Source organism: Acinonyx jubatus, chromosome B4 (assembly GCF_027475565.1).
Source record: "Acinonyx jubatus isolate Ajub_Pintada_27869175 chromosome B4, VMU_Ajub_asm_v1.0, whole genome shotgun sequence".
NCBI classification, from domain to species: Eukaryota; Metazoa; Chordata; class Mammalia; order Carnivora; family Felidae; genus Acinonyx; species Acinonyx jubatus.
Window position 1 is genome coordinate 132,943,224 of NC_069387.1, and position 18,096 is coordinate 132,961,319.

General features: G+C 57.3%; 1 protein-coding gene across 4 annotated transcripts in view; it reads right to left on the minus strand.

The window, feature by feature from the left end:
* NFAM1 (NFAT activating protein with ITAM motif 1) overlaps window positions 1–6,458 on the minus strand; it is a 33,201-nt gene extending 26,743 nt beyond the window's left edge. Inside the window, exons 1-2 of one of the 4 annotated variants that reach the window (XM_027070584.2) lie at window positions 5,668–6,285; window positions 1,662–2,186 (exon numbers count right to left, since the gene is read on the minus strand). In XM_027070584.2, coding sequence (XP_026926385.1) covers window positions 1,662–2,043 — 382 coding nt within the window. In that variant the 5' untranslated portion in view covers window positions 2,044–2,186; window positions 5,668–6,285. Of the gene's footprint in view, window positions 1–1,661; window positions 2,187–5,667; window positions 6,298–6,354 lie in introns of those variants that run through there. The other 3 variants (XM_053226875.1, XM_053226876.1, XM_027070586.2) reach the window with 3 other exon arrangements.
* Between the last annotated feature and the right edge of the window lie 11,638 nt (window positions 6,459–18,096).

Below are 18,096 nucleotides of genomic sequence, written 5' to 3' on the forward strand. Positions count from 1 at the left end.
AGTGATTCGGTCTGAGGGCTTGGGACCCCCTCCTCTTCCAGCCTCCTTTTAAAATATAAATGCTTCTGGCCGTCAACACACTAACTCCTTCCTGTAGACGCCTTCCCCAGATCACTTTTATCCTGACTTCTCTTAAATCTCTACCTCCCCAAAGACCCGGTACCCTCCAGGCACAAAATCACTCACTGCCCTCTGTCCTCCCCACCCTCTCCTTCCACTGGGCCAGCCCTGTCCCTGCCTCCTGTAGGCCTCCTCCCCTCCCACCACCAGCGGAGCTCAGCAAAGACCTTGGAGGCTAAGCTGTGGCTCCTGCAGCTTCTGGCCTTGACCCTAACCTGCCGGTGCCTCCCTCTTTGACCTTTCCTCCTCCCCCCAGAGCTCCCCAGCCTGCACCTTCTCTCTCAGGCCTCTCTCCGGCTTTTTGTACACAGTTCACCTCTTAAGGTTGGGCATGTGTTCCCTGGTGCCATCGGCACCCTCGCCTGCCCCGGTGAGCCCAGTCGTGCCCTTCAGACCTCTGAGCTCCTGAGGCTCAGAACCACAGGTGAACTGGTGGGACAAGCCAGCCATTGGGTTTGTCAGGGCCTGGCTGAGTGGGCCACAATGGGCACCACAGAGAAGGTAGCACAGTTCGACCTTGGCTGACAGGTTGGAGTCACCAGGTGGGGGAGTGAGAGGACCCCTCCCAGGAAAAGGGAGCAGGAGCAAAGGGTTAGCGGCAGGCAGTCCTCCAGCATGGCTCCAAAGTGGGTTGTGGGTGTGGGAGGCAGGAGCCGGAGGAAAGGACAGCTCAGGGCCAGGGGGTGGGAGAGGGTCTCATCCAAACCCCCCGCAGCAAGGGGCCAGCCGATGTCAGTGAGTTAGTCTCCGGCCGTGGTCCACGGACCGGTGAGCGACCATCCTCGTATATAAAGGTTTTCTGGTCCAAGAAGGGGAGTTGCTGATTCAAAGGGCATGTACCCTTATAAACTTTTAAGTTTTGCTTTGAGTTGCCGAGGGGCCTTCAGAAATAGGCCTTGGGCCCTATGAGCAGAGCTGCAGGCGAGGCGTCTGCCGGCTGTGGGATACCAGCCTGTGGGTTGGCCTGGCTTGGTGTCCCCTTCCCCTGAGCCACCGACAGCAAGCACAGACCTGGTTCTGACCTCACCTTCTTCCGCACGGCCCGTGCGGCCCTGAGGGGAGCAGACACACATCAGGTTCACCACACCACCTCTTACAGGCACCCCGCCCCACAGACCCTTCCTGAGGGGTCCCTGATGGAGGTCCCAGGGCCACCGGTGGTCCTGGAGGTGTCTTCCTGTCACCCCAGCAAGAGGTCTGCACGGGAGGGTGCCGAGCGCCCTGCCGGGGAAGTGGGGGGCTCAGCGTGGTCAGGTGACTTGGCCACATCTTCCATGACTGGACCCCAGACCGGCCAGACTGTCCTCACCAGGGGGTCAGGAGCTCCGCCTGCCAATTTCACACCTACTCCTTCTCCAGGCTCAGGTCACCCCCTTCCCTTCCTCTGCTTTCGGCCCCCTACCCCAGCGCCTCAGGCCTGCACTCCCACCAGGGTCCCTAGATCCACAACAAGCGTGAGATCCTATTTCAGGGCCCACGTTTACCCGGAACTCCAGTATCCACACTCTTATTCCCAAGACATCAGGGTCTTGTCCCTCTACCTGAGCTGAGGAGCCCGGGGCCCACCTCCTGCCCCTGGACCCAGCTCCCTCTCCTGGAGGCATCAGTCTCCACCCAGCCTTCTTGGACCGCCTCCCGGGGTTGTCTGTGGCTGAGGACTTGAGTCCTTCCTGCTGTGGTATCTCCGGCACCTCCCCCGAGGACCAGGCACCGAGCTGGGGGTCGAGGATTCGAACCACGAAAGTCCGCATGGTTTCCAGCCCCCCCGAAGCTCACAGTCCGCTTGGAAAGAAGCAGCCTTAACGGGAACGTGTCCCCTGGACGCACTGAACACACAAGGGCCGGAGACCACACATGAGTGTTCATAGCCACAGACAGGAAGCGCGTGAAGTGTGGATCATAACTGACTTGCGGTGAGTTCATCCAATGGGACGCTCCACAGCGGGGGCTGGCGGACGTGCTCCGTAAAGGGCCAGAGAGTAAACATCTTACACCTCATGGGCCAGATGGTCTCTCTCGCAACTACTCAGCGCTGCCGACGTAGGGTGACAGCGGTGACAGGCAATCTACGAATGAATGAGTGTGGTTTGTTCCAATAAAACTTTACTTATGGACACTGGCATGTGACTATTGTATAATCTGCACGTGTCACGACCTGGCCTTCTTCTGATTTTCTTCCAACCATTAAAGACCAGAAAGGCCACTCACGACTCGCAGGCCAAAAGGCAGCGGGCTGGAGTTAGCCCTGGGGCCTTTGCTTGTGATCCCTGCTCTGTGGCAATGAAAATAAACAAACCACAGCCACACCGTCAACTAGATATATCTTAAAAAGCGTAACTTGGAGCGAAAGGAGCAGGTCACAGAAGAACAGACGGCATGGCTCTGATCTACAAAGTTCAACACCAGGCAAGTCTAGTCTATACCATTCAGGAACACATACCGAAGGGCAAAACTATAAAGAGATGCCGGGACACGATTGCCCTAAAAGTCTGGGTGGGAGAGAGGGGTGTCTTGGTGGGGGCAGGAGGGGGGCCAGGGGCTGCGGGGGCCTGCAGCGTTCTCTGAGTGGGAGCCGCACAGGTCTTTGTTTTAGAACACTGGTTGTACTTTTCCGTGTTCGTATTATAGCTCACGAGTTAAAAAGAGAAAGCAATGACGACAGGGCCAACCGGAACCCCTACCTGACAGGCATTTCAAATCCACCCGAATATAGCCCAGTGGGATTCGTAACCCACTGCTCCGCCGCGAGCCCCTCCTCTCCAGTCAAACTGAACCTCTCCCCGTTCCCTCCCCCTGCCTCTGCCTTCTGGCCTCTCACGCTGTGCCTGCCACCCACCCACCTGCTCCGCCTCCTCCCCATCTCGGCTCCCTTGCCCCCTCCAGCCCTCCCCCTGCCCCACCTCTGGCGGTTCTCTCCGCCTGCCTCGAAAGCTCTTTATTGGGATTAGACAAAGATGAAAAGCAGAGGCCAATCCTGACAGAGGCTCGGAGCTGCGAGCAAGAAGGCAGGAGGCTCCTGAACATCTTTAGGACAACAAAGCGAGCGGGGACACCTGAGTCTAGAGCCAAGGGGGAGAGGGGCGAGCCGGCATCGGTAACTCCCTCCTTGGGTCATGTCCTGTCACATCCTCTGGGCAGATCTCAGCGTTTCTGCCAGGCTGCGGGGTACGGGTTCTTCACCTCCGGGTCCCCCCCCCCCCCCCCCACCGCCAGTGCCTAGAAGCGGTCCTCCTCCAAGGACATTTGAGAAATCACTATAGCCCAGAGTTCTGGGAAGGCCGGGAAGAGAAAGGGGACTGACATTTGTTGAGGACACAGAGGCTCAGAAAGGTTAAGTCCCTTGCCTAAGGTCACACAGCAGTCAATAGAAGAAGGTAGGACTTGAACCTGGCCTGTCTGGCCCCAAAGCCCCGGCAGGTGACTGACGAGCCACCCCTGGGGGAGAGCAGTTGCCCATGAGACCACAGTGGCTGCCAGACCCTTTGAGAAAAGCAGAATTGGCAGGGAGCTCAGAAGACCAGAGGAGAGCAAGCTTGAGTCCCGCCTCACGATGGGAGGAGGGTTGGGAACAATAGCGGTTCTGAGACACCATTCTATTGGGATGCTGTGCTAGAGGCCACTGGAAAAGTCAGAAAGACCCCAAGGAGCCAGAGGGCTCGCCAAGATATCCAGCTGGCCAACTGAATCTTGAGTTTCGATGGGCTCTGCTAGGCTCAGCCAGGACATTCTCTGAGCCCCAACCAGGTGCAGGTACTACCATCCCACCCATTTAACAGATGAGGCAGCGGAGGCAGAGCGACATTAGGAACCTGCCCAGGGTCCTGGGGCGAATTACAGAGCTCAGATCGAAACTCAGGCTGAATGCCCTCGCACGCACTCAACCCTGCATCTTTCTGCAGTTCAGGAAAATGGCACGGTGACCCTGGGCGTCAGTGACAGAGAGAGCCAGGCACCCGCAGGGGCAGGACCAAGAGAATCGGGGTGCCGTCTGCTGCTGCAGGAGGTGCTGGAGGACCCCCAGGCTTTTCCACCTCTTGTGAAAGAGCAGAGTTTCTCTTCTGCACAAACTTCGCTGCAACACTGGGGGGAAAGGTGCTGCGTGTTGACAGTGAAGACAGTTACAAAAGTGCTTCTCACAGTAGCATCCCGCAAAGTGTCATCCACTGTTACCCAGGCGTGCAGGGTCCCTTCGGGGGAGGAGGGGCCACACAAAAAGAAATGACGGGAATTGGAAGGCAATTAAGTTAGAAATGACTAAGCGTGGGTCCCACCAGCAGGCTGCGTTTCCTCGGGCCATCTCCGAGCCGGCCATCTCTGGGGGACGGGAGAGGTGCAAAGGGCACAAGGTTAAAGGGGATGATGTCGCAAGGGGCCCAGCCCAGGAAACCTACAATAGGTACCACAGTCGGCTCTTGCCTTTTTGGGGGGAGGGGAGAGAATTTTTTCTATGAGGAATGTTCTTTGCAAAGAAAGCGGAGAGGAGCCCCACGAGCCCGCTGCCAAGGGTCCAGGCTTGGGCTTCAGGCTGACTCAGGTCTAACCTTGACCTGTCCTCACCTTCTAGGCCTCAGGAAAGCTACCTGGCGTCCCTGGGCCTCAGTTTCCCTGTTTTTGAGTGGCTGGCAGGGACAGTACCCCAAGGCAGGCCGGAGCGGGGCTGAGTGGGAGAGTAAAGCCCAGATCAAGTGTTCGAAGAGGCTAATTCACGACAATAAGGATAGCTGCCGTTGTTTACGGTATAAAGAAAAAGGTAGAGGACGAAGCAGAAAGGGGGGCATAAAAGTCTAGACGAAGAGGAAGAAACATTCCTCGGCTGCACGGTGGGGCGGGGGGAGCCTGGGAATCCAAGAGGGACCCCGATGTGGACAGCCCGGTGAGGCACACTCCTGGGGGTGGCTTGGATCCAGGCCCCCCAGCTTCTGAGGGGACCTGGGGCCAGGAAAGGGGGCACAGCGCTGGTCCTGGGAACAGCATAAGCTCCCGTTGTGGCCTCTGGTTGGACTTGAGGAAGTGGAGCGTGCCACCCTTTCTGGCAACAGTGACAATTTTGTGGCCCGGGGCACAGTGTTCCTGGTGGCCAGCCCCTGGCTGCCCCTCGTCTCCCTGGCTAACACGGGGAACAACGCTGAGGGTGGCTCTGCGGCTTTGCAGGGTCAACTCTGTGGCTCCACCGTAAGATTCCTTAGGGGTGAGCTGTCCCTCCCCACTGACCCCACGCCTATTCTGATGCCCCCTGGCCGCAGCATGCCTGCCCCCCACCTTGTTTAAGGCCCAAAGTTCAGGCTGTCGGAAGAAGGCTGTGAGCATAGCAGTGGGGGCGGGGGGGTGGGGGGGAGCGCCGTCCCCACCCCTTCAAAAGCCACCTTGGCAAGGCATTAGCTAAACATCTCCTGGGTCCCTGAAGGCTTCCCCTGTGAAGTCTGCAATGTTCAAACGCAACCAGCAAATCTCCCGAGACAGGTCCCCAGGAATTAGCTGCTCGGGCAGATGAAAGTCACTCTGATGTGCGAGCCAGGGAGCGCGTGGGAAGAAGGAAGGCGGCCGTACCTGCGAGCTGCAGGGTCCAGGGAAACAGGAGCAAACCCAGGAGCTGGGGGCCCGAGAGCGGGTCTGGCGGGGCCCGACACCACGGAGGCCGCCTCTCCATCCGGGCCTCCTGGTCAGCGTTCCTCCTTCCTCTCTGGTTCACGGGAGGGGACGGCCTGCTGGCTGTCCGTTCCCCTTTGCGTCCCCACAAAGCTCCACCCTAGCCACCCTTCTGCTTCCTCGGGGCCTCACTGGGCCTGCTCCTCTCAATAACCTGGGGCGCCTGGGTGGCTCAGTCAGTTAAACATCCGGCTCTTGGTTTCGGCTCAGGCCGTGATCTCACGATTCATGAGCTCGAGCCCCGAGTCGGGCTCTGTGCTGCCAGCACAGAGCCTGCTTGGGATTCTCTCTCCCTCTGCCTCTGCCCCTCCCTCACTTGCTGTCTGTCTCAAAATAAATGAGTAAACATTTTAAACAATAACCCTGGACTCTCTGAGCAAGTTGCGGGAACAGCCCCAGGCAGCGTGGCCTCTAGGTGAGGAGTCTGGGGCTCACACTTCCCCCCGACAGGGCCTCCGAATCCACCCCATGTGGTGTGCTTCTCCCCTCCTCGGCCCCCTTCTAGCCGGTGGCCCAACCCGAAGACACTGGTGACACAGGATTCCCTCCCGCCAGTGACTCCAGGGTTTGGTTTAGCTGCTCACTCACGTCTGACGCTTAAAATGACTGTGTTCACACAGACTTCCCCTCAGAGATGGTCCAGGGGCCCCCTGATGGATGTGCTCATCCAAGGGCCGGGTTCCAGGTGGAAAGGGCTGGGAGGGGCGGGGTGGGGCGGGCGCATGATGGAGGAGGGGCCGGCAGCGAGGGTGAGGGCAGGAACTACACGGTCCCGGCCCTGAATGGTTCCAGAAGGCCGGCTGCCCGTCATCGGCACAGCTAGGGCCACCGTGGGAGCAGCGCAGAGGCCCAGCGGAGGCCTCCTCCCTGACTCACCTGAGATGTCTTTCCCTCCCCTCCCGCACACCCCTGCTGAAGCGGCCCTCGGCTTGAGCTCATCCCCTCCCCCACCAGGAGACAAATGAATTGCTTCCCCATCTGGCCCGGAGCCACAGCCCCTTTCCTCACCTCCAGCAGGCACTGCCTCTGGGACAGTAAGCAACGTTTGCTGCCCGCACCCCTCTCCCCAGCAGGCTGGAGCCTCTACCCTTGGCGTTCAGGAGCCCGGCACTGGGCCAAGCTGGATGAGGTAGGGGGCTAGACGTCTGCCTGCATATCCGGAGAGGCAGAGGGAAAGGGGCTGGGGGCCGTGGGGAGGATCCCAGCAGGAGGCTGGGGTAAATGCGGCCGAGTTTCGGCACCTGCTAGCCCTTCACCTCCTTTCTCCACCAGTGTCCATGAACCCTCAAGATAAATGTGATGCTCCCAGTTTTACAAAAGAGAAAACTACGCCCCCCAAGAGGCAACGCAGCTTGCTCAAGATCAGGGCAGGTACGCGGGGCCAGCATTTAATGGCCAGCGGTGTGAAAGCTGAGCCTGCCCCCCACCCCCACCCGGCCCCATGCAGCCCCCAGTGACGGCACACAAGGCGTCCGGTTTCCGTCCTTCTTCCAAATGCTCTCCCCTCGGCGGCTTTGCACATGAACAATGAAAGCCGGCAGAGGTTTCCCACCGACTCGGGCGGCGGCACCGGGAGGGCTGCCCCCAGGAGCAGGGACTGCCCACCAGGTGAGGAAGACATATAAACGCAAGCCACTTCCTACTGGCTGGGGGGCGGCGGGGACCCCGGCGGTATTGACTGTTGATCCATCACGGTGATACATGATCGCATATGTCACAGGGAGACACATAATCTGCTTCACGCTGTTTCCGACCTCCGGGGGGAGCAGGTTGTCTAAGCACCTCGATGCCATGGTGATAGACGTCATGTTAATGCCTCTGTGCACGGAGGGAGCATTATAAAGGCATCGGTCTGCGCCTCTAGGAGTCTCTTTACGACTTGGCACTGGGAGGCGGCCGAGCGCCAAGCCGCCTCGGAACGCGGACGCGGGCTCTGCCCCCGCGCCCGTCTGTCCTGGCAGGTGCTGCTCTGCAGCCTGGGCCCCCAGACGGTGCAGGCCTTGATCTTCACCTCTTCACCTCTGACTCTTCTGTGCTCGCCACAGTGCAGGCGCCTAGTACGTGCTCAGTAAATATTGGTGTACGATGGACGGATGAATGAGCTTAGGATGGGATACAGCACTTGAGGCACCGGGGTGACTCAGTCGGTTAAGCGTCCGACTTCGGCTCAGGTCGTGATCTCGCGGTTCGTGGGTTCAAGCTCCGCGTCGGGCTCTGTGACGACAGCTCAGAGCCTGGAGCCTGTTTCAGATTCTGTGTCTCCTCCTCTCTCTGCCCCTCCCCCAATCGAGCTTTGTCTCTCTCTCTCTCTCTCTCTCTCTCTCTCTCTCTCTCTCAAAAATAAACAATAACACTTTTTTAAATTTTAAGACGGGGTACAGTGCCTTCTTCCCAAGCTTGCCATGAGGGTGGGTGCCCAACCCCAACCCCGACACAGAGCAGGCTCCCAACAGGCCTCAGGGGGGCTCCCGGCGAGAGGCAGGGAGGGGCCCTGGGCAGGGAACCGGCGGGCCCAGGCTGTGCTGTCGTCAGGCCCTCAGGAACCGGGGGATGGAAATGAAACCACAGCTCATCCAGAAACCTCATTTTCACCAATACTTTCCACCTGCTCTCACCCACGTGGTCGCCGCGCAGTGAACCTGCCGGACTTGAATCTGATGGCATTCCCTCCCCTCTCAGTCCCCGCTCCTCACACTCAGTGGAAGCTTTGGGTAAGCAGGGACAGGAGGGTAGGGGACACGAGCCCGGGTGGCATCCCCGGTGGGTATCCGTGGGCCAGGCCTCCGCGGCTGAGTTTGCGGGCGAGGTCCCTGGAGCACTTGTGCTCATCCAGACATATGTCCCTGTGTCCGTCCCTCCGTCCGTCCCTCCGTCCCTTCACATTTTGCTGAGCGCCTGTTCTGCACTGGGCACGGACCTCAGCAGCAGGAGGAGGCAGAAGTGAGAGACCCAGGCTTCGACAAGCCCACGTTTGGGTGAGGAGTAATCATCCCAGCATAACTGAGCCATAACATAGCGGTTCGGAGCAGGTCACTAAACAGCACTTTTCAAGACACTTTTAATCTACGATTCAACTTAATCCTCGCCACAGCCCCATAGGTAGGTACTATGCTCAATTCTATTTTACAGATGAGAACAGCGAGGCACCAGGAGGTTCAAATGAAATCTGCCTGAGGTCACACAGCTGAGAAAGGTATCCAGGGGGAGTGACTCTGAAGACAGCCCCAGGGTCTGGGGCCCTAACCCCTCTTCCTGCCTTAATGGCACAAGTGTGTACAGAGCGAAGAGGGAGGTGGGGGGTAGAGGGGAAGAGGTTATTTACTCAGGGCGTGGGAACGAAGGCGTACCAAGGAGGGCTTCGTGGAGGAAGTGGCAGGCCTGAAGAAGGAGGAAATGGGAGAGCGCAGAAGTCCCCTGCAGCCCAGAGGTGCCTTGACCCCCGAAGACTACCGCTTTCCGAACTGGGCCACAGTGGCGGCTCTTTTCTTTTCTGTGTAGTTCCCACGCACTTATCAAGTGCTTAGTGTGTGCCAGGCCATGCAAAGCACAGAACATAAGCCACCGTTTTGCCCTCCAGTTGATTCCTCTCTAGAGAAGAGAACAAAACCCCCAGGCAGGATTTCCAGCCGCCCTGAGTGAGCAAAGGGGAGTGAGCAAGTGACAGTGAGGCCCCTGGGCAGGCTGCTTCGGTCGGTTCCTGCTCAGGACCTGCCCGACTTCTCTGTGTTCCCTCCGCCGGCTGCGTGCATAGCGAGCAGCTGCAGGAAGTCATTTCCTTCCTCCCCACAGACTCCAGCACCAGGAGGCCCACCCGTGGAGGAGCCCCCTCAAGACCACCCTCTGCGCTGGCCTGGTGGCCAAGATGGAGAGCGTCCACTCTCCAGGTCCTCTCCTAACACCACCCAGCTGTGCCTTCGGGGTCCCCCTTTCAGTGTCATGTAGCAGCCTGGGTGCCAACCTCCTCGGAGTAGACCTGACCACTAACTAAGCCAGGGACATGATCCAGCCCGGACTCAATTGAGGGGACCCATCTAATCGTGAGCTGGGCTGGCCCACAGGAGACCAGCCTCCTTTCTCGGGAGAAAATGAGCTGTTACTGGACGCGTGCACACCCACCTGGAGGTCATTGCCCCTGCACGCTGCTAGGAGATTCCCGCCCTGGATGGAGGGTCCACAGGGCCCATTTCCAAAGTGCCTCCTCGGTTCAAGCCAGTATTTCTGCCTGTTTGTTAAGTATTTGTTTCACGCCAGACGTGGTTCTAAAGGTTTTTCACGTATTGACTTCAGTCCTCACAGAAACCTCATGTGGGTAGGTATCATTAGGGCCCCTATTTTACAGGTGAAGAAACTGAAGATCAGAGAGTGTAAGCCACTTGCCCAAGGCCACACAGCGAGGAGGCAGCGGGACAGGGAGATGAGCTCCCATGATTGTGCTTTCAGTCATTATGTTCTGCAATTCGCTTTGATTCTCCCAGCAGGGCTGGTATTATAACTCTCATCTTACAGACTTAGTGATGGAGAAAAATCACGTAAATGGCCTGCTCAAGGTCACAGAGGGGCTCAGAGGCGTACCTGGGACCAGAGGCCGGGGTTTTCCTAATGGACACATGCCCACAGTTAGACAAGACCCTCCCCGCTAATTCTGTTGGGGGAAGGCGGCAAGGAGGTAATGGCCCCTCTTCAGCCCCTGCCATGCTGGAAACAGTCCTGAAGATCGGGGGGGGGGGGGGGGGGGGGGGGGGGGGGAGGCGCGGAACGAAAAACCAAGATGGCATCATTTTTCACTTGTTCCACGTTCACCATGTGCCAAGGCCTTGTTAGGCTCAGACCCTTGGAAAAACTGCGTCCCTGGGAGACATAAGCACCGACTAGGAGGTTAATCATTGCAGGTCCTCAGGTGGCAGGCACCGCAGCCTTGAAGGTCTTGTGCTAATGGCACCACCCCTGTCCTGACCCGCCACCGGGGACAGCCCCGGGTTGTCCTGTGCCAATGGCGCCACCTGGTGGCACATGGGGGAATGCTCCATGCCCCTTCCTCCCCTTCCTAGGGTCTTGGGCTGCCAGAGGCTACTTCCCAGCAAGCTCAGGTTGGAGCTAGAGGCAACGGGATAGAGCGGAGGGAGGACGGAGAAGGGGGGTCGTCAGGGGCCGCCAGGACCGGAAGTGTGCTGGGGGTGGTCTGTGGGAACGGAGTGCAGGGCACTCTGGATGTAGACCCCCCAACCTGCCTCTGTGATCTAACAGGCTGCTGCTTTGCTGGGAACACTTTGTAAAATCCACTTGGGGAAACTTGACTGGAGCCAGCTATCGGCCACCAGGCAAACCAGTCCCCCGGCTTTGCAGGGACAACTGGGCTCCCACAGTGAGATCAGCCAATTAAGGAAACAATTAGCCTCCCCTGAGGCTAATTCATGCATTGTCACCCCTCACAGTTGTCTGGTTTCAGGAGCCAGAGGGCCTCGGCGTCCTATGGGCAGAGGGGTGTGTGTGGCAACCAGTAATTATGTGCATTTCTGGCCCCACCCCAGAGAGCCCAGGGGATCAGTATTTTGACATCCTGTGGTTCTCACACTGGAGAAACTGCCTGAAGCACTTTCAAGGCAGTTTCCCAAGGGGCTGTGGGCAGGGCCGTGGGCGGCCTTCCAGGAGGCCCGTTCTGAAGGGACCAGGGAGAGCCCCTCAAAGAGATCTGATCCCCCCCCTCCTCTCCTCTCCTCCTTCCCCCTCCCCTGGAAGGCCAGCAGGTGCCCTGGGAATGTAGAGCAAGCCCCGGCCGCCTCCGAGTGCCCCTCTCCCCCCATCTTCTAAGCCAACGGGAGTTGTGTCTTCATCTACCATATGGGGGTGAACTAGCTGCCTTGAATGGACCTGATGACAAACAGTTGGGAGTGACAGAGGGGAAATCGCTTTGCAAAGAATAAGATGTTGGTTGAAAGGAGCTGCGTAGGTCTCTAGGTGGGGATGGGGAACTGGCAGAGAGCCACAAGGGTCCAGCAAGGGGTGATGGGGCACGCACAGACTTCGAGGGTGTGTGGTCATGGACGAGGAATCCGTGGAGGGTGGCAGGTCTGGGAGGGGCAGCAGGGAGACATTCGGGAAGGCAGGTGGGAATAGGAGGAGGGGCAGGAAAGGAGGTTCCCCCCCCCTCCCTGCACCGAGTCTGGACTTACAGCTGGCCCGTGTTAGGGCTCCAGAGATGGGGGCAGGGGGCTGGGCAGGGGCAAAGGATTCTCCGGGGACTGTCCCACCGGCTTGGCCTGATTCCTCGGGAAAGCTGTCTCTCTCCTCTGCCCAATAGGTTCTCTTCTTCCCACTTCTCTTCAGTGCACTGTGCTGGGCCATTTCCCTCAAATACTCCATGCCTGGGGAGACCTGGGTCGTAGGTCAAGACCAGGCTGAGGCTGCCACTGAAGCCAAGGCCACAGCATTCACAGGGACTCAGTGAGAAGCTTCTCAGCATGAGCTGGCCAGAGGGACTGGGGTGTCACGTCCTGAGCAGGACCCAGGGGAGCCGGGCCGGGGAAGGCCTCGGTCGTCTCCACCCTTTGCTGAAAGAACCTTCGCTCTCCAATGACAACGGTCAGATGAATAAAAACCATTTATTTTTCTATTAAAAGATTACCGGTATTGCGACCGGTATCGATTTCTACTGTTTTCATTTCACGTGTACAGATTTTCAGCCACATCTGAGTCGAGCAGCTTTCTGGCCATTCCTGGAAGCCTGGCATCATTTACGATAGGCTTTCGGAGTAGAAAGACCTTCTCCACAAGACAGCTTGTCTGGAAGTTGAGACACTCCCGGCATTCACTGGGGTGAAAATCCCATTCTGGACAAAACGCCCTGCGACCCCAAAAGGACGTGGCAGTCTTTTTAGGACCAGAAGGCTCCAGAGGACAAGCCGATCAACAATAACCATGGTCTGTTCTTCGTCCGGAAAGAAGGAGGAAGGGAAAACATCAGCTGAGTGGAGATCTTGGGCTCGCTGGACCGTGATATTCCCGGTAGGTCACTGCAGATTTCTCTCACCCAGAAGCCTCTTCCCCAGGGGAATCTTCCCACCCCACCCAGGGCCAAAGGAAAGTATTTTCAGGCTTTTTGCCTCTGACTTGGGAGAAAGTCTTCCTAAGCTGTCCCCCCGCTTGCCTTTCCTCCCGCATCTGTCTACTGATCTTTGTGTCAGCACCATCTGGGGACGCGCAGAGGACATGGCCATCCCTGAGCTGCCCATGGGACGGGGCTGGGCTCCCTGCTGGGTGTGCAGCAGGAGGCCCTTTGTTGCCTGGACCCACACAGGGGTCCCCTCACTCCTCACCCCCAGCTTCGTGTGACACCACCACTCATGGGGCGTCCAGCGGTCGGCAGCTGGGCCCGGCCGGTGTCTGGAGGCGGGCAGGGCAGGGGGTGTAGCGGGGGAGTAGTCCAAGGAGGAAGTGGAAAGTCATCTTTGCCCAGATGCTGGGCAGTGCCACCCTCTCAGCTACCCTGCCGTCTCAGCTCTATGGCACTCACATCTTGCAGATGAGGAAACTGAGACTCAGAGACAGGAGGTCGCTTTTCTTTTCTTTCTTTAAAAATACATCTTAAAATGTTTATTTATTTATTTTGAGAGAGAGAGAGAGAGAACAAGCGGGGGGGGGGGGGGCAGAGAGAAGGAGAGACAGAATCCCAAGCAGGCTCCACAGCACCGAGCCAGACGCGGGGCTCTGTCTCACGACCCGGAGATCGTGACCTGAGCTGATATCGAGAGCCGGATGCTTAACCGACTGAGATACCCAGGTGCCCCAGGAAGTCACTTTTCTAAGGCCACACAGCCAGTGAGGGCAGAGCTGGGGTTTGAATCCAGTTTGCCAGCTGGTCCTGCCTTGTGACAACCTTGGGGGTGTGCACTCCCTGGCTAGATTGTCAGCCCCCTGCAGCCTCCCCAACCTGTTCGACCTGCAGCCGCCCTCCCTTCCCAGGTGAGGACACCTCCATTTAGCAGGTGCTCAGGCCAAGCACATGTACCTCTTGAATGAATGAATGAATGAATGAGAATTTGGGGGCTGGGGCGGCCAGGTGGCTCAGTCAGTTAAGCGTCCGACTGTGGCTCAGGTCATGATCTCACAGTTTGTGGGTTGGAGCCCCGCATCAGGCTCTCTGCTGTCAGTGCGGATTTGTTTTAATCGAATGGTGCTGATTAAGCAGGTACATGCAGGCAGGTGGAACCAAGCCACTCCCTGGCTGTTCCAGAGAGAAAGTTCCAAAAGAGGATCCGGCAGCCAAACTCCAGCTAGGTTTTGATCTCACTCATTAAGGCCCAGCCTTCGACACACCGCTTGCGGGTGGGTGTGGCCTCCGCCTTAGGGGAACCCGAGCCTGGACTTGGAGGCGGGAGATCTGAGTTCAAGGCCCGGGCCTGCCACTTCCTACCCAAGGGGGCTCGGGCCAGTCATGAGGGCCTCTGAGGCTCACCTTCTTCCTCGCCAGGCACTTCCTGAGAGCAGTTCGTATTCCCCTGCCGGGCCAGGCTAATGAGAGGAGGAAAGGCTATTGGGAGCAGAAAAGCAAGAGACCGTGGATATGTTTGGGGCTATGCTCCCTAGAGAGGCAGCCAGCTCGGGTCTGGGGAATAAGGCCTTGTAGGGGGAATAAGGCCTTGTAGGGGGAATAAGGCCTTGTAGGGGGAATAAGGCCTTGTAGGGCTCTGCTGGGCGGAGCTCATCCACCTCCCCAGGTACGGAGAAGGGACGGTGTTTCTGAAGCAGGATTCGGAGCCAAATCCCAAACTGGACTGTGGTTTACCAGCAAGCTAGGCCCCCAGAATCCCCATCGCGCTGGCCTTGAGTCTGCCCCGGCACAACCTGGCGGTGCTCGACCCAGCCAGCTCAGGCCACACTAGCAAGCCAGGCTCCAAGGAGAGATGGGGAGGCCCCATTTCATTTTCTCTTTCAGGCTTGACAGATGACAGGAGACTCCTCCTCCAGCCAAAGAGAACTCCAGCCCACACTTTACCTCCAGCTCAATCACGCGGGGACTCGGCCCTTCATCCTGGCATCAAAGTCTGTTTGATCAGCTTTTCATCCATTTTCTGAAAATGTGGGATTTAGGGGTATTCTGAATCTTGCAGGACTACAAATGTTGCGCCCTGAGAACATATCGGTGTGGGCCCAAATTGGACATTGGGTGGATTCCCTGCTCTGTGCCAGCCAGTGCTCCCCCCCCCCTCCACCTTTGCCTGAGCCTTTAGGAGGGAGTTAGAGAGGCGGGGACCTGCCCTCACTGGGTGGAGATCTGGTGCCCCCTGGAGGTCAGACAGGAAGGGGTAGGAGGGGGAGTTGGGTGCCGAAGGATAAGGTGGCCTCCCTGTCCTGACCTCCTGGACCCAGAGCTGCCCTACTCAGCCTTCCTGACAGTCAAGGACACCGACTGAGTGCTGGTTAAGTGTTGTGCATCCTGTGTCTTTAATAATAAGCTTTCTCATTGGGTAGCAAATCCCAGTTTCACGGAGCATTTTTTCAACCATTTTCTCCCTTGCGCACAGAACCCTGTGGGGTGGCAGCTCCCTGTGTTTTCAGAGAAGGGAACGGGGATGTGAGAAACTGCCAAGTTCATGAGTCACTATCCAGGAGGGCCTTGGTCAGTCGGTCAAGCGATGGGAAAGGTCAGGGGCACCTGGTGGAGGCCTGCGGGCATCAGGGCCAGGGAGCCAGGGCTCCTGGAAGGCAGGGCTGTGGGCGGCAGGACTCTGGACCAGGGCTCAGGACGACAGCCCGGAAATATTTCCCAAGGGTGAGGAAGGAGGCAGAACAGAGCGAAAAGGAAACCGAGGCCCCAGCCAGGGTTGCTGGCGGGGCAGAGCGATATCAGAGCTCAGAGAGTGCAGTACACAAAGACCTATAAAGAAAAGCTCATCACCCCCATTCTCCCACTCCCAGTCCCTCTCCCCAAAAGCATCTACACCCTCAAACTCAGCTGCAGCCTTCCTCACTCTCCTGACTCTGCAAATAAATAAAGCCACAGTTGGGGGCCAATCTTGTTCTATTCACTTCAATGCATCCTGCTTGGGGCAGCGCCGGGCAGGTCGGCTAGTCAGGCGGGGAGGGCCAGGTAAGGCTGTGGGAGAGCAACCCAGCAGTGGGGAAGGAGAGGGCAGGGAGCTGAAAAAAGCCAGAGGTAGTTGCTGAGGGTAAGGGCAGGCCCAGCCCAACCAAATGACCTTGGGAGGCCAAGAGTCCCCACCAGAAAATCTAGGCTGTTCCTGGGGGGTTGGGGGAGGACGCCAGGCAGGCAACAACTGGCAGAACCACTCCACTCCTAAAAGGATGTTGTGTCAGGCACTTTTCTAATCCATAATCATCTCCCTCCGTTTTCTCCGGGTCAGCTGGTTTCACCGCAGACATCACTGGGGAGATTGCTGGCAGGAGGGAGAAGCAATGGGGTTTATTAGGAAAGGGGAATTTGTGATTCTCTGCCGCTAAGTGGAGACTCTAGCTCACCTCCTCAGCCCCCCTCTCCCCACTCCAGGGTGACAGCGGAGGACAGGAAGGGCTGCAGGCCCCCCAGTGAGCATCAGGGCTCCGGCTTGCCTCTGCCCTCATTGAGAAAGTCTCACTGAACACGGTTAAGTTCCTCAAAAGATATGTTCAAGTACTAACCCCTGTTCCTGTGAATGTGTCCTTATTTGGAGAAAGGGTCTGTGCAGATAGATCTCGAGATGAAGTCATCTTGGGTTTAGGGTGGCCCTGAACCCAATGGCTGCTGTCCTTATAAGAAGAGGGGGACGCACAGAGAGGCAGGAAAGATAGACCCCGCGTGAAGATGCGTGGCAGAGGCGGGAGGGATGCAGCCTCAGGCCAAGGAGCACTTGGGGGCAGGATTCTTCCCTAGAACCTTCAGCAGGAGCACAAACCTGCTGACTCCTTGATCCTGGGCTCCCAGACTCCAGAACCAACCTCCAGAACTGTGAGAGAAGGAATGTCTGTTGCTTTAATTTTTTTTTAATGTTTATGTATTTTTGAGGGAGAGGGAGAGGGGGAGAGAGAGAGAGAGAGAGAGAGAGAGAGAGAACGCAAGCGGAAGAGGGGCAGAGAGAGAGGGAGACACAGAATCCGCGGCAGGCTCCAGGCTCCGAGCTGTCAGCACAGAGCCCGACTCGGGGCTCAAACTCAGAACTCAGAAGCTGTAAGATCATGACCTGAGCCAAAGTCAGAGGCTTAACCGACTGAGCCACCCAGGCACCTCTGTTGTTTTCAACCACCCAGTCTGTGGTGCTTTGTTACCGTGGCCTCAGGGAACAAATACACTGAATAGAGAAACCAAGCAAGCACCAGCAGAAAAAATGGTGAATCTCCTTACCAGGAGGCAGGTGAACACTTTTAAGTACTTCTGAGGCCACGACAGGACCAGCTCTTTTACAAGCAATGAGTTGGAGGAAGGAAATAAGTAACTTTTCACTGTAAAGCCACATAACCTTGTGCTAAGTCTGGAAAATAGAAGACAGCATGTACCCGTTATCCCCTAACACCCTCTCTGGACCCTGCAAGACCCAGGTTCAAATCCCTCCTCTGTCATCTTCCTTTTGGCTCGGGGCTAAGTCACTTCTCCGAGCCTTGGTTTATTCACCTGTAAAATGGGGATAGTTAGCTGCCGTCCCAAATTTGTTAGCATTCAATGAGAAAACACACACGAGTTCCCAGCATGCACCTGGTTACTCACCAAAGCATACTAAGATGCTCACTGATTCCTAGTTCCTTCCCCTCCCTGATTAAAAAACAAAACAAAACAAAAACAAAAAACTCCAAAATGACAAAGTTTGGTTCGTTTTAAAATCCCTAAATTTGGATGTATCACAACTCTCTTCTTCCTTTATTTGGAAACAATGATGGTTTTTCTTTTTTAACTTTTGAAATTTTATTTTTGAATTCGCATGCAGGGGAGTGCACCTCCTTTGGTGTAGCTTTCTGGGTTTTGACAAATGCAGAGCCACTACCACGGTCGATATAAAGAACCCTCTGTCACCACCCCCCCCCCCCCCCCGACGTCCTTTCTCTGTCCCCTAAGGTCAGCTCCTCCCCCAGCGCCTGGCGACCACCGGTCTGTTCTCCTCCTGCCTTTTCCATGGTGTCAGAGAAGCGGAATCAGTCGGCATGTGGCCTTGGGGGTCTGGATGCTTCTTTCACCAAGCGTAATGCTCCCGAGCCTCCTCCGTGCTGTTGTGGGGACCCCTCGTATCGCATATGATCCCACCATCTTGCTGAGTAAACCGTGCGTCCCACCCACTCTGTTCGTCCCTTCACCAGGTGAAGGATGTGGGCCACGTCCCCAGATTCTGGTGACTATGAACAAAACTG